Source organism: Stegodyphus dumicola, chromosome 9, assembly GCF_044657685.1.
Source record: "Stegodyphus dumicola isolate Sdum_Otavi_A_Nest chromosome 9, ASM4465768v1".
Classification (NCBI taxonomy): domain Eukaryota; kingdom Metazoa; phylum Arthropoda; class Arachnida; order Araneae; family Eresidae; genus Stegodyphus; species Stegodyphus dumicola.
This window is the reverse complement of record NC_140776.1, coordinates 171,758,357-171,774,469: the sequence shown is the minus strand read 5'-3', so window position 1 is coordinate 171,774,469 and position 16,113 is coordinate 171,758,357. Positions and strand designations below refer to the sequence as shown.

Genomic DNA, 16,113 nt, shown 5'->3' with positions numbered 1-16,113 from the left:
ACTAGATAATCACATAAAGATGGAAGACTTGAAGACCATTTTTTCTAAATTTTTTAAAGCAATACTTTTTGAAAATTTGAAGCATAAAAATGCTATCTAATATCTGATGGTAACAATACGACAGCTGGCTATTTATTTGTCAGTTTACGCGGAAGATATAAAAATAAAGATGTAGGACTGAACGGATAATAAATGCTTTGTAAGGTTAGGTAACGGTACGTAACATCCTAAGTCATGAAAATGCATGAAGAACGGGTGGAGAACTTTTGCAAGTAAATTTAGTTTTATTCTAACTGCAGCTATGATCATAGAGATATCGCAAGATAAAAGCAGTTAGTTAAAAGGTAAATATTAACGTCTAGCATTAACAAAAAATAGCAGCTAATCTTATTCCATCAGAACTTCTCTATCGAATTCCTTATTCTATACGGCAGGTTTAGGTCAATAATACCGGTTTGTTGATAGTGCTCGTTATTTATTCAGTGCATGCACTTGGGAATATTCAGCCTTGAAATGTCACGTGACTAGAGTATACTTGCCATTCGAAATACAAATGAAATGAGTTCTCTGCTCTCAGCCGTCAGAAGGTAACGAAAGCAAAAGACAGCAAAGAATTGACTCAGATAATGTTTTTAAAGCAAAATGCTAATTAGAGTATTGTTTGATTGTAATTACCTGACGCGAAGAGTGTGCTTCTTTTGAATATGTGTACTAACATTCTATTGTTCCTGGATCATCTGTGACCTTGATGAAGCCACAGACAACAACAAACTGAAAAATAATTTAGTGATCGTTTAAGAGATGATTTCTCATTTCTCACAGATAGCTCTTTTAATGTGTTCTTTTAAAACAACAGTTTTTTTCCAGCTAGAATTATTTTATGTTTGTGTCAGATTTGTGTAGTCTGTTTCTTCAGTATATTTGGTAAAATATAAAAATAATAAAATTCGACTAGGTAATGAAACATAAAAGAATAAAAATTTCGCAAAATATTCAGGTAATAGTAATATCTTTACTGTTTCTGTCATGAAACAAATTGATAATTCTTAGTTATTATTAAATAACCAACTATACTACTAAAATCTGTTTGTTTGTGGCCTTATCTCTTCTGGAAGAGTTGAGTTTCGAGAGGGGTAACCCGGATTCCGAAAATTTGCGGAAGCCATTTCGACCATTCTTATCTTCGTAACGACTTTAATCAGCAGAGATATTAATTGAAATTAAACGCTGATTAATTGAAAACGCTGATCTTCGCCTTCATTTATCCTCGTGGCAACAGTTTCGCACGCTATTGATAAAAATCTGCTTTATTTCGAAAAGTGTTGCCACTGCTCGCTTCCAAATCGTACAGTTTGTGAATAAAAATATTGCACTTTTTACAATGTATGAAATAAAAAAAAAAAAAAATCTGAAATGTTTCAGATTTTAAATTACGTCCAAAGGGGCGTTTTTTAACATTTTGTGTGTTACCTTTCTTTATTAAATATCATGTTCCTCGCACTTAAACCATAAGATCCAGTGAAACAGCAATATCGCAAAATAGTTTTAAAACGAGCATATCTTTAGAATTTCCGATACAGAGACTCACGCGCTGGAGATAAAAATGTTTTTTCTGCACAACGTTGCCATTGCTCGCTTTGAAATCCTTGAGTTTGTTAATCAAAAATTCGTCAAAGTTTTAAAAAATAGGAAATCGATCATAAAACAAATTTCAAATTTCAAATTTGGTCTTCCACATGCTCATATTCGTTGGAGGATTACGTTATTCAAAATTCGATGACTCTATGTACCGTTGTTTTATCACAATACGAGAAATATACATACATTTATGCAGATTTTTCATTATTTAATTTCTTCAAATATAATGCAGGACTCTAACATTTTGTGGCAACAGTTTGAAAAGTGAACCGACATTTATGAGTCCGACGCAAAATGCCAAAACGAAACTAATAGTCCTTCGGGATTCAAATCCGTTTGGACTAAAAATATCATTGCCAAACATTAAATAAGGTATTGTTCTGACGTAAAAGAAAGCATGCAATTTGCTGTGACGTCATTATATATCGAAAATGTTTCGTTAATTTCAGTATTTTAAATAAAAAACTGCTGTTGTCAAGTGTTTTGTTTCAGATTAAGAAAATTGATACAGTATGGTATTGCCACTTTAATTCTTTTGTTAATATTGAGAAAAGGTTGTTATATCACGTTAAATGTAAACCAATACGTCATACGTATGTGTATTAACTTGAAGTGTCCGAAGTTTTTATTTCCTGCTTTGGGAACAAAAAAATTAAATATGAATTGTTTGTTCTTTGGAAAGAATGAGCTGACTTCATTCATACTGAAATGTTTTTACGTACTTCTTTTCAGGTGTACGTAGAACTCATAAATTTTGGCTTTTCGCAGCTAGCAACTATGCGTACAGGGCACTGAATTAACAGTTTATTTTATTTTCAGTTTTTCAATACATAAATATTGCTTTGGCCATAGCTAGAGCTGCCATGTCATAGCTGTCAAAATCCCGGAAAGGGAAAAAAAAAAGTTTCCGGGAGAAGGGACAAAAAGTTGAATTGAAAAAATCTCGTTTAAAAGTATTTTTTGAGCTGCAGGAGCAAGTACTTGCACATTTGTTCTACCTCAAGACATCGTTTTTGGCAAAGAAGAATCTGGAAATAGAGTGCTATATAATTTGTGCCATCCTGGCTATTAAAAGTGTGATGGTGCTTAACCCTATGTTAAACTGAAATAATTCAATTTCTAATATATTGTCCTGTTCTTCTGAAGATTTCTTCACGAAAAAGTTCCAAACCGATTGCGAAGAATCCCGATTCAATATTAAGGGGGCTCATATACCTTAAACCCCTCATGATCTTCGAATATGTGACTGTTCCAAGAATTGGGATATTTTATTTATTTTAAAAGCAATTACTTTCAACCTTTTACAGATGACTACATAACGTAGCTGCTTTAGAAACTAGTAACCAGAAAGTTTGTGTTGCCACAAATATTTTTGTAATTTAATCCTCTTTGTGACAAAATATTTCGCCATGTTTCCACCTTGCGCGCACGATATTTTAAAAATGGCTAAAGGTACATACTTGAAATTTGATGGAATTCTTTATATGGGCACTATTTTCTAACTGAACTAAAAATATGATAAATATTTTAATATTAAAAAATTTTATGGACGAAAACATTACAATTTTTTTTAATAAAATACATTTTATAAACTCAACTCCAAATAAAATAAAAATTTAACATGAAATTTTTAGAATTTTAGGTTCACAGTCGTTTTCAAATGTTATAAAAGCTATATTTTAAATATGGAATTAAATTATGCAACAGAATGTCTTAAACTGTGCGCGCAAGGTGGAAACATGACGAAAAATGTTGTCACAAAGCGGATTAAATTCTAAAAATATTTGTGGCAACACAAAATTTCTGATGACTATTTCAGAAAGCAGGTATATTATGCAGTGAGCTGTAAAAAGTTGGAAGTAATCGCTTTTAAAATAAATAAGTTATCCCAATTCTTGCAACAATCACCTATTCGAAGATCTAATGGGTTTTAAGGTGTATGAGTCCCCTTAACGGGTGGTGTTTCTTGCTTTGGGAATGAACAGTTAAAGCTCTAACATCCTCGTACTTAATATTAACCATTTTGCGACATACTTTACATTCTCCGTGAAAGTTGTCTCTCTTCATAAGCTAATCAAATTCAGTTAACCACTTGTCTTGAAAGGACGTCGAATATTTTGTCTTTTTTTTTTTTTTTTTTTTTTTTTTTTTTATGAAAGCATTTCAATAATTTCAAAATACGCACTTGTTTGTAGATAGCTAGCTAACTGCGGACTAAATGAGGATGAGGGGAGATGAGTGCGCATGCGCTCGACACGCCGGCATAAAACCACGATTCATCCCGTAAGGCGCTTACTCACCGCTCACCGTAGGTCGCTGCTGTAAAGAATATGTATCGACATAGACGTTCTTTGGGTGCTGTGCGCGGTCGTGTGATTTTCGATGCTCTCAACCAATTCTTCCGTGAACATTGTGTCGTTAGTTTCGAGAAACTTGATATTCCGGGAGAGTAATATTTATTTTAAATTCCTTCCGGGAGCCCGGAGTTGTTAATTTTCAGGACTCAATTCCGGGAGAGGTGGGAACCTTAGCCATAGCCCGCTAATTGCAATCTAAATAATGAAACTGCAGTGCTTTCCATTTACGCATTATATCTATATATACATCTCGTAAAAGTATATATATAGATTTATAGATAGGTAGACAGATGTAAGAAAAATAAAAGAAAAATATGTAAAGATAAATTATAATTTAAATTTACAATAGCCCCTTGATGCTTAATTTTAACTTGGTATAGTGCCTCTATTCTAAAAATAGTAAAAATAGTAATCGTTTTCTGCGCTGCGTCATTTCGAGACTAATCTATGTCTTAGGACTCCTACATAACGCTGGTAATGTAAATGGAACTAAAACCCTGAAAACACTGTAAACTAAAGCATTGCAACTGTGAACTAATGCACGGTAAATGAAACTAAATGCACTAAGAACAGAAACTAACTCATTCTGAATTAAGATTTCATTCTGAACACATGTTACTTTCTCTCTAGACGTTTGCCTAGCCGGATTCCTGCCTGCTCATCTCCTTATACTATAGAGCTATTAAAAACATGTAAAAATTTTGATTTGATATATGCACATGTAGTGTACCAAGTTGTTTGTGTTCGCAGCATGTTTTTAAAATAAAATAAGGATAAATAATTAATTTGTCGTCGCTGCCAAGTTGCTCATTGTGGATCAACTTTCTACGCCATCAACATTGCTAAATATATTGTTGTGTTCTACGAGTTCGTGGATTTGGATTGATTGATGACAGCATTAGCTGAAGAATCAAAACACAATTTATTCGTCAGTATTGCAGAGGAGAGTTTCAAAGACACGTTTATAGCCGTCAAAAAACTACGATAAAAACGCTGAAACAATCAGCAACACAGCCTTCAGGCTATCAGGCTGTAACGGTGAAGACAGCTTCACGGCAAGGCACTAAAGTACAGCTTCCGACACGGTCGATCACTCTCGAGTTAATCTCTGAACTGAAGACACTACTTTCTTTCTTGTCGCCATCGACAGAACAAGTCAACATGCTCTCTAAGATACTCTCCACGGAAAACTACGACTCCGCGTGCAGGGTATTTATAGCTTTTGTTCTGCCTTCGAGAACATTCGCGGAAAGACCGGAAAAAATTAATTCTAGAATATTCTCGATCCGTCTATGCACATCGCGTATTTTTTCTCCAGATGTCTCCAAATGGCCAATTTCGCGCCAAATATGGCAGCCCTGCGTTTCCTTGTCACTTTCCAGCAACTCTAAACCCGCTTTGCGGGGAAGCTATCTTACCGCAGCAGGGTGTTTCGTAACAATATATATGTAATGATTTTAAAGCAAGTTCTAATTATTCCTCTTAGACAACACACTCTTTAATCATACAATCACGATAATTTATTATACACATTGGTTTTTTAAAAAGAATGACGCAGGTACTTTAAAGAAGCGAAGCGGGAAGATATTAGCAATGTAGAAGCTAGCAGAATAATGACGTAGTTAGCTCTCCAGAGGTATTTATACAAAAGTAAGTGCGATTCTAGAAACAAGCTATGATTGGTTAATATTAGTTTTAGTTGCCCTTTTCCAGTAGCATTACATAACATAGAAAAATCTCGAATTTAGGAAAACAGAGGAATTTAGTGGGAGATCTCCAAATCTAGAATCGTTAATTTTGAGGTAGCCAATTATTTTTTTTAAACAGCTATCGTAGTTTGTTACATCTTACACACACACACACACACATATATATATAAAAGAAGGAAATTTCTTTCACGAACAAGTGCTCCGATACGCACTAGAGATAAGAGAAAGTTTAGTCCTTAACTTAGTTAAGACACAATAACACACCAAATAAATACTAATTCAGAATTCAAACAACAAAAATCAGCGTTATGTTTTAAAATTTTCACAGGACTAGTTTCGGTGGTTTTACCGAACCACCACCAAAAGCGCAAATGAAGGAGATAGGATATAATGATTAGATAAGATAAGAAAGCCTGGACAGGAGATAAGCTACTGTCGCCATCTGTTGATGAAAGCAGAACTAAAACATAATTTCTTTAAAGGCTGAAGGCAAAGATGGATTGGAATTAGGGTCGTTAACTAGAACAGAAAGATTTTTTTGAACGTGAAATGCCTCTAGAAAATTTAGTTCACCAATGGAAGATATTTTTTGAATAATTTTGGCAGCAGAAAAATTGAATGTGTGATTTTCGGACCAACAATGTTGGGCAACAGAAGTGTTTCTTTTTTTCTAATATATGCCTCATGTTCCTTAACGCGAAATTTTAAGGCTCCCTTAGTTTGACCAATGTAAATTAAACCACATTGGCAAGGAATCCTGTAAATACCCCAGGAATTCATATCCGGAATGGGGTCCTTGAGTATGGAACTCGGAATTTTATTGATGAGAGAACGAATAATAATCTCCTAAAACAAGAGTGTGCCTTTTAGTGTGTTGAGATGAGAATTTTTTAACTGCTTACTTAATAACGTTGGGTGAAAAGCCCCTGTCAATAGCTATTGCTTTTAAATAATTTAGTTCTTCATTAAGGGATAGTTTGGAGGAGCAAATTTGAAGAGCACGGAAAACATAGGAATAAAATGAAGCTAACTTTTGTTTAGTCGGATGACATGATTTAAAGTGTCGTGGAAACCGATGATCAGGTTTACGGTAAACCGAAGTACTGAAGTTGGATGTGTTACGTGTGACCAGAATGTCGAAAAATGGAAGAGAATTGCAAGTCTCAAGTTCAAATGTGAACTGAATTGCAGGATCAAGAGAATTCGTTGTTGAAAGAACTTTATTTAAATCATCTTTATTACCTTAACTTAATTTTCTATTCGTCGAACTTTTTAACCTTGTCCAACATTAGAGAAAGCATCTACTTCTCCAGATTCATAACTGTTATCAGCATCAGAATTCGCTAAACCACCAGACAATAACCAATCTTCGTTTGAAGAATGCTTCTTTCTAACAACATTGGTAACAGTTAACTAAATTAATTAGTAAAATAATGAAATTTTAAGATATTTAGATAGCTGCTTGTTAAGTGATTTAAATCGGTAAAGTAAATTAAACCATTACAATTGCAAGAAATAAAAAAATTGCATTAAGTCTTTTTTTTTTTTTCCTTCTGCAATTCTCAAAAATCTTTGCTGATGATCCACTGCCTTAATTTTAGGAAATATAACAGAAGATAGTTCTGCTAAAAAAAACTTAATTTTCACAGATTTAACAAATTGTACCTTATTGCCCAAACAGCAAAACATAATGTCAAATGATAAATAAATTTGTTTACAATCGATATCCATATATGCTCACGGAATGTCCAAGCTCTGCTAAGTTTGGCCTTGCTACTGATACGATGGATAAAAAGTTAACAAAACGCGGAAATCTGCACGAAACAGCACAATCAAAAGGAAAAAAATCAGTGATATGGCTCACTGACTGAACTCACATTTTTATCACTGACTGAAAATCAGTGATAATATCATTTTACAAGTTAGTTTTCTTTAAAAAATCATTTAAAATTGTACGTTTATTTGCTTCCCGTTGGATTATTTAGATAGATAGATATTATTTGATGCTTACTGTTAGTTTTATCACAGACTCATGCAGAGGAAATAGCCTTTTCTGTAAGTTTTACAATAGAAAAAAATATGTTATTCATATCAATAATGTGTGCTGTTATTCTGAAAGCATTTGTAAACTGAAGACCGATTACAAATGATTATTAGATTAATGCATTTAACTTACAGGTTTTGTCACAATAGCTTGAAAATGTAGGATTCTAAAAGAGGTTAACATTTCTCTTTATTTCTTTATATCCTAAATAGTAAAATTCACTTACCACCGGTATTCAAGTACTCGCCAAGTCCATCGAAGATTCCCATAAGGTTGAATGCTCTTCTTTCAACAAAATTGGCCATGTTGGAAGATTAAATGTACAACTTCCGGAAAATAACCTGAGATTAAAAGTTGTGTGCCGACCTGGAAATAAGAAATACTACATTAAGCGTTTTCTAATAGAATTAAAGAAACACACTAGTAAAACAAAATCTGCATATAGGGCTGATTGCCTAACAGAATGGCAGCGCGAACTGAAACAATGAACGTGGATATGAAACAAGTGGTAAAATATTAAGCCCATTTTAGAAAGAATAATGCAAATTTATTAAATTTCAAATGAAAAATACTAATTTCAAGTGAAAAATCTCTATCAAAAGAAATGAAAAAACGCGTACCAATAGTTGCAAGCTTAAAATAGTCTTTCTCCTGAAATGTATTGAGAATTTTTATTTGAAATCGATACGCAACTAAATTTGAATTTCGCCTTAGCTAACATGTTACTATTACATGTTGACATGTTACTATAAGTTAGCATCAATTGATTTAAAGGCAAGATGGCAGTAAAATCAGAGAAATTAATCAATTAAAATTCCAATTACATTCTGAAACTTCTTTTGATTGAATCTTTGTTGCAAAATACTATATGTAGAAAAAGATCCAAAGTACTGTATGTAGAAAAAGATACTTTCATTATTTTAACAATTTAAGTTTTGTTTAGCGTAACTTAAGTTCCATTTGAGCTCTACACGTATTCGCGGCCCACACAGCGGCCAAATATTAAAAACGTTGAACACTGGTAGTTCAATCCAAGTTAAAATATTGGCTATCATACTGGTTGCAGGAGAATTCTAATGTTGTATCCTGTTTGTAATGCTCATGGGAGCATATATGATCTTCTAAGAAAGTATTTCTTCTCTTACGAAGATAGCCCTCGCTTCGTTGCTATATAGTCGAATCCAGTTCCCTTGTATTTGACATGTTAAGCTCCAAGAATGTTGGAAGCGGAGAATTCCCAAAAAGCTTTCGGATCGAAAATTTTTAGAACTTAACTTTATACATGTAAGTGTTTTGCAACATGAACATGAACTCGAAAATATCTTAATGTGAAACATACCATTAAATTAAAACCATTTTTTGTAATCATCAGAAATGCTTATTCTTTATTCGTATAGGCGCATAAAATAAATTTAGATGTATTGTTGATGAGATCGGCGAACTTGCCGGAGACATTATCTAAGAACACAAAGTCGTGAATATTTAAAATCATTCTTTTATGTTAGGCACAGCACAAGTCAAGTAAGCACTTATAAAAGAAGAGAGTATTTCTAGTAAATGTTTCACATCGTTAATACTAAAACAATTCCGTATAATATTTATGTGCTAGTAAATTCTTCATTATTTCTGCCACAAATCAGTTTACGATTTATCAGTTATTACGCAATAATTCAAATTAATTAATGAAAGTGAAGTTTTCCGAGGTAAGTATAGATATAGATATAGATATATATATAGAATATATATGTAAGATAAAATATGTAAATATAAATTATAATAAAAATATATATAAATATAAATAACAATTTAAATTAGCAATAGCCACTTAATGTTTAGTTTTAATTTTGTACTTCCTCATCTATTCTAAAAATAATAATCATTTCGAGACTAATCCGTATCATATGAATCTTATATAACTCTGGTGATGTAAATAGAACTTAAACTCAATAGCTAAATAATAATATTACGACAGTATTAATTATCCAGTCAAATGCATTGACAACCGAAACTAACTCTTTCTAAATTAGGATTTCATCTTGAACTTGCTTTCTACACTTCGGCCTAGCTGGACTGCTGCTTGCTGCTCTCTTCTTACTGCAAAGCTATCGAAAATGTAATTCCAACTTGCTGTTCATTACGGATTCAGAATCTACGAAATGTAGTATTTCTAGATTTATGCTGTCAATACTTCTATCGTCATATAGTACATATACACTTTTTGTTCGTTACAATGAGTGTTTGTTCGCATTATATAAAGGAATGAAACTTCTTTCGCGAACAAATGTTTCAATACGCTGAAATTTTCTTGACTTATTAATTTAATTTTCTCTTAATTGAACTTTTAAATCTCATCCAACAATAGAAAAGCACATATTTCTAAGATTCAAGAGTGTTATCACTATCTGAACGCGATAAATCACCAGACAATAACCTATCTCAATTGAAAAACTCTTCTTTCTAATCGTATTTGCCATTTCAATCAATAACTTGACCATAAATAAAAAGAGAGCTTGCAGATTCCATGGCAAGGTATCAAAAGAAGGATGACATATTTTTAAAGTTAGCAAGTAATTTATAAGTTTTTAACTTTTCTCACTAGAGATTGTTTTATTAGAATACATTTGTTACGGTGAAACACCAAAATCTGAAGAATGTCGACTTTCACCGGTGAATGTCAACATTCACATAGTCTCTTGGTGTATGCCCGAAGTATTTTCCAAATAATTTTATTTCTGACTTATACCGGTCAATGTCGACATTCACCATGTACTAATGGTGAATGTTGAACATATAACAATATTATATTTTCTTCTCCGTAATTCAGTCGCGAATAAACGCACTTGAGACTTGAAATAAGAACTTAAAAACACGAGAACCTAATACACACAATACATTCAAAATGAGAAAGGAAAATAATAGAAGTTAAAAACTTACTTAATTATACAGTACGTTCTAAATGAGAAAATAAAATAACAGTAATAAAAAACTTACCAACTTATGTCATTCAAATCTTATTTATTGCAACAACTTAAACTATTATGGCACTTTATGACCTCTCTTTTCGACTTTCACCAGAGCATATCTGTGATTGTCGACATACACTGGTGAGAGTCCGAATATACAAGAATGTAGTGAAATATTCGGTCTTTCACCGACGTATTTGGTGAATGTTGATATTCTCCGGTGAAAGTCGACATTCTCCAATTTCGGTCTTTCACGGTAACATATTAGTAACCATTCATGATATGTGTCTGTGTGGAGATTGTATGAGAATGCAGTCATTTAAACTTCTAAGAGCCTTGCGCCTTAAACACATTACGTGTTTCTAACTCCAAAAGGCCTGAATTTCAAGAAGGAAACGTGCTACATTTAGAAACATTTGAATTAGATTAACATTATCCCAAACAGGTTTCCAATCATTACTTTTAAATTTAAGATATAAAACAAAGCATGATATATGATTAGAAATAGATTTCACTTGAAAGGGAGAATTGCCTAATTCAAAATGCCCTTCAAGTGTCTAAAGTTAAAATCATGTTTCTATGTTACATATATATGAGAGGTAAATTTAAAAGACTCAAATTAAAATGTATGCCGCGTATGCTAAAGTACTTCCTACTCATAGACTGTCCGACCCGCGGGTAACAGACATCATGATACTTGAACTAACGGCACTTCCTACTTCGAGTGACCTTGATATGTTCTTCAAGTATTAAAAACACTAATGTCTGCTTTCTAGTTTTTAAAAAAAGTAAATTGAATCTTTAACTGCAATATTTTCTACAAATCAACGTTTTTACTGCTTCATCAATTAGTAATTTATAATGAAGTTAGTTATTTAATAATGAAAATAAACAGCCTCAGTGTATTAAATGCAAAATTAATGAAACGTGAAATATTCTTCGTGACGTGCGCAATATAATTGCAAGAAATACCTGCGCAATATAATTGCTCGTAAGATTTACAATATAATTGTAAATATAATTGCTCCTAATATAATTACGTGAAATACCTGCGCAATATAATTGCTCGTAAGATTTAAGAGAAAAAAAAATAATAAAGAAAAATCTCAAAGCATTCAGATTTTATGTTGCGCCCAAAGAGACATTTTTTTAGCGAGAGTTTGTTACTATTATTTATTAAATATCATGTTCTTGTCACTTAAACTACATGAAACTCAATTCAACAAGCATTATCAGAAAATATTTAAAAAGAGCATAGCTTTACAATTTCTGATACAGTCTCGCGCGCTGGAGATAAAGTTATTTTTCTTCCCGTACCGTGTTGCCATTGATAACTTCAAAATCGTTCAGTTTTGTTAATAAAATATTTCTTAAAGTTTTATAAAATATTTGGGCTTCCAGATGCCCATATTCGAGTGGAAGAGTACATTATTCAAAATTTGATGTCTCTAGGTGCCGTTGCTTTTTCATAATGAGAGAATCATACATCCATTCATGCAGAATTTTCACTATTTAATTTCTTTAAATATAATGCAGATGTCTAATATTTGGTGGTAACAGTTTTGAAAGTGATTCAGGCTTTTATAGTGAACCAACGCAAAATGCCAAAACGAAATTAGTAGCCCTTCTGTGCAAATTGACCCTTTGGGCTAATAACCAAATGAAGATCATACTTGTGCGAAAAGGTACGTAAATATGCTATAATACAAGCATATAAATGTATTGCAGTAATAGACTTTTGCTTAACAGTGTCACAGATGCTTATTTTTGCATTCAACTGCTAAAAATAATTCCCCCTCTGAAAAAAAAAAAAAAAAAAACTTATGTGAAGTTGTAGAAACATTAGGTATTTTTTTGGAAGCAAGAGAAGTGAAAAATGAGCAACGCTATCGCCAGGAATTGAACCACGGACCTCCGGAATACGCGTCCAGCGTGCAGACCACTACACCACGAAGGCACGCTAAGAAGGCGGTGAAATACCTAACATACTCGCCCTTTTAAAGGTCGACTGGGGTTTAGGAGACGCAATCGCCAAACTCTGGGTGGAGAGAATGATCATCTACTACCCTTTTTGTTCGGGGGCCACTGTAGAGACATTAGGTATTTTTTTAAAGCTGAAATGATGAAAAAGGAGCAACGCCTTCACTGGGAATCGAACCACGGACATCTGGAATACGCCCCCAGCATGTTGACCACTATACCACGAAGGTACGCTAAGAAGGTGGAAGAAATACCTTATAAAGAGTTCCTCCTCATTTTATTCAGAAAAAATAAATTTTATAATAATTCCCATATAAGAAGTCCAAAAAAGGTGACTATAATCTTTTCTTTCTAAAATACTGATCTAAGACATACATGGCTGAAAGTTAAGTTTCTCATCATAAGGTAGAAAACTTAAAAAAAGCCGACGACACTATACAGGGGAAATATCTGTACAAATCTAACATTTTTAAATTCCCTCATAGAGGAAACATTTCAAAATAAAATGTCAAATAATAAGCAAATTATAAAATTTTCGTTAATAAATTAAAGATTTTATCGTTTGTGTCCCAAATTCCGCGAAATTATTATAAAATAAATAAACTGACTTTTCAATGCATATTTTCGTCAAAAATTAAGTATTCTTCAAAATTTCGACTGCAATGAAGCAGAAGTTTCCATTTTTATCAATTATTGGTTTTACACAGTTTTTTTTTTCAAACGTCACTTTTCAAACGAATTTTGTGACGCTCACCTCGCCTTCGCCCATTATTTTCTGAAGACATTAAGTTACGATTAAATTTGTTTATAAGGCCTATGTTATGATTTAATGTAATTATCTTTATTGAATATAAAGTGTACAGATATAGCTAATTTGATTGTATATAGGACAGCACATTTATCTTTTTGATTCAGGGGGAAAAGTGCCTAAACTTTGCTCTGCTATGTTTACTCTAGTTAGTTATACATGAAAATGGTAAGAAGAAAATCTCTGAAAAGTACACTTGTTTTATCTCAGAAATTCATTTTAGGACGTGGTCTTATACAGAGGCTGTTCGCACATTTTTTAGACGATTTTGGTAAGCGGTAATAAAATGTCGTTTGCTGCAAAAGAAGTAATTGCAATTGCACTATGTTTTTAAAAGTCAAAATTATAGTCTGTGGCTTGAAAGCTTTGTTTTTATTCAAAATGGCGAATTTAACAAAGCAGTGGTTCGAAGGCTACATTTACGCTCTTTCGAAGAGAAATATGCATACTCCGTTATCCAAAAACGATGTGAAGCTCATGGTTTTGTGATATCTAAAGCGTCGATTGGTAATATCATCAACAAGGAAGGAAAAAAAAGCGTTAAATTGGAGCCTCAAGTGGGACAAAAGTTCCAAACAAGTATCCAAGGGAAAAACGGACACCTTCGACTATTGCAAAGGTACGTTGTTTAATGTTAAAAGAAAATCCCCCTAGTCAAAGGACAGTTGCAAAATCATTAAAACGCTCGGTGTCCACTGTAAACAAAATAATAAACGTTGATTTAAATCTTAAGAAGCGAAAAAACGCAATGTGCATCATATTCTTATAAAGCATATCGCTCAACGCAGGACACGCTGCAGAATTCTATATGAGAAACACTTATCCAAAGAAAAATGGAAAAAATTGTCACAATAGGTGAAGCATGGGTGTATTTAAATAATTGTAACAAAAAAGAGCCATTTATTATCATAAAAGGGGAGAAAAAAATTTAAGTACATGGTTCGAAGAATCGAAAGAAAGTTTTTCTAAATGATTCATGATTGTTGCTGGTTTTTCTTATAATGGCAAGTTAAAAATAAAGAGAGTGCAAAAACAAATGTCAAGATTAACTCCAAATACTATCAGGAACATATTTTATCGCCAATTTTTCTGAATGAAATACCATCGCTTTACCCACAGTGCCATCCATCTGTGAGACTCCATCAGGACAAAGCTTGCAGTCGCACGTCAAAATCCACTTTAAATTTCCTAAAAGAAATGGAACAAAAAACTGGTATCAAGGCCATATCCTTCACTGATATCCCTACTAAATCTCCCGATGTGTCACGTATGGATTTTTGTGCTTTCGGACTTTTAAAAACTGCATTATCCAAACGTTGTCCCAAAACCCTAACAGGACTCTGGAAAGCTGTTCGGGAGGCATGGGATAGAATACCTCTTCTGCCACTTCAAAAGGCATTATTATCCTGGATGTCGAAAGCCTGCGATGTCGAAAGATAGTTCAGATTAAGGGATGTCAAATAGAACATTTAAAACACAAGAATTTCATGTAATTTAATTTTGTGAATACAATATACTTCGTCTAAAAAATGTGTGAACAGCCTCTGTATTATTTATCTGCAGTTTACCCCCATTACGATACTTCTTCTCTAGATAAACAGTGAATCTGTCTTCACTGACATAAACTAAACAAAAATGTAATGACATACAATTTTCAACTCATTTTTGTTCATGTCAACGAAGTTCGAGCTTTTTTAAGAGCTATTGATTTGAAAATGCAAGTCACGTTTTTATAGCTTGCAGAAACTTTCAACAGTTCCTAAGAGCATTGACTGTTAAATATATGTTACAGGAATAAGCAAGTTCTTTAGACTTTCGTAGAGATTTAGAAAAGTATTTATTTCTTTAGCACCAAGGTTCACAAATGCTTTAAGGTTTGCAACTTCTTTATTGGCCTCTATGAAGGTAACCATCTAAATTGAGCAATAAGTAAGGAATATTTATTTTTTATTTTGGTTCTGCTGAGTATAGGAAAATTCTAATTATCCTGACGCCAGCGATTCCGAATGGTGATCTGGATCACTAGTTTTTCTTTCTAGGCCCAGTGAACTTACATTTGCAGATAACTTGCTTAGTGTTTAGTCCAAAGAGGCAATTTACCTTGAAGGACTATTAATTTCGTTTTGGCATTTTGCGTTGGTTCAATATAGATGTCCATTCACTTTCAAATTGTTGCCACCAAATATTAAAGCCCTACAACTGAATTTCGTCAGTCAGCTCACTAGAACGGGAGATATTGTTGCACTTTTCTTTTCTTTTCTGACACCAGTTCGTACGTTAAATTTCTTCTTTCACGTTCGTACGGGGTTCGTATGGATTTGGAGTGAATAGCGACGATACTTGATGAAGTATCGAAACACACTTTATTTACCCAATACTAATCAGGACAGCTCCAAAGCAATTTTACAGTCGTAGAAGAACTACTATAAACTCGCTGACACAATCAGCGACACTATCGAGCTATAACGGTCGAGACAGCTTCACTGCAAAGCACCACAGTACAGCTCCTGACTCTGCTTGGTCGTTCTCGGAACTCCACGTACTCTCGAGACATTCCACGCTACAACTCGCGATGCAATCGACGACATACAGAGCACAGCCCCCGACTCTTCGG

The 16,113-nt window shown here is 33.3% G+C and overlaps 1 protein-coding gene across 6 annotated transcripts in view; it reads right to left on the bottom strand.

Annotated features, from left to right (window-relative positions):
* LOC118203248 (very long chain fatty acid elongase AAEL008004-like) overlaps positions 1-16,113 on the bottom strand; it is a 138,950-nt gene that overhangs the window by 33,535 nt on the left and 89,302 nt on the right. For all 6 annotated transcript variants that reach the window (XM_085824344.1, XM_085824347.1, XM_085824348.1 and 3 more), the window contains one exon: positions 7,975-8,114. In XM_085824344.1, the coding sequence (XP_085680470.1) occupies positions 7,975-8,053 (79 nt within the window). In that variant the 5' untranslated portion in view covers positions 8,054-8,114. The remainder of the gene's footprint in view (positions 1-7,974; positions 8,115-16,113) is intronic.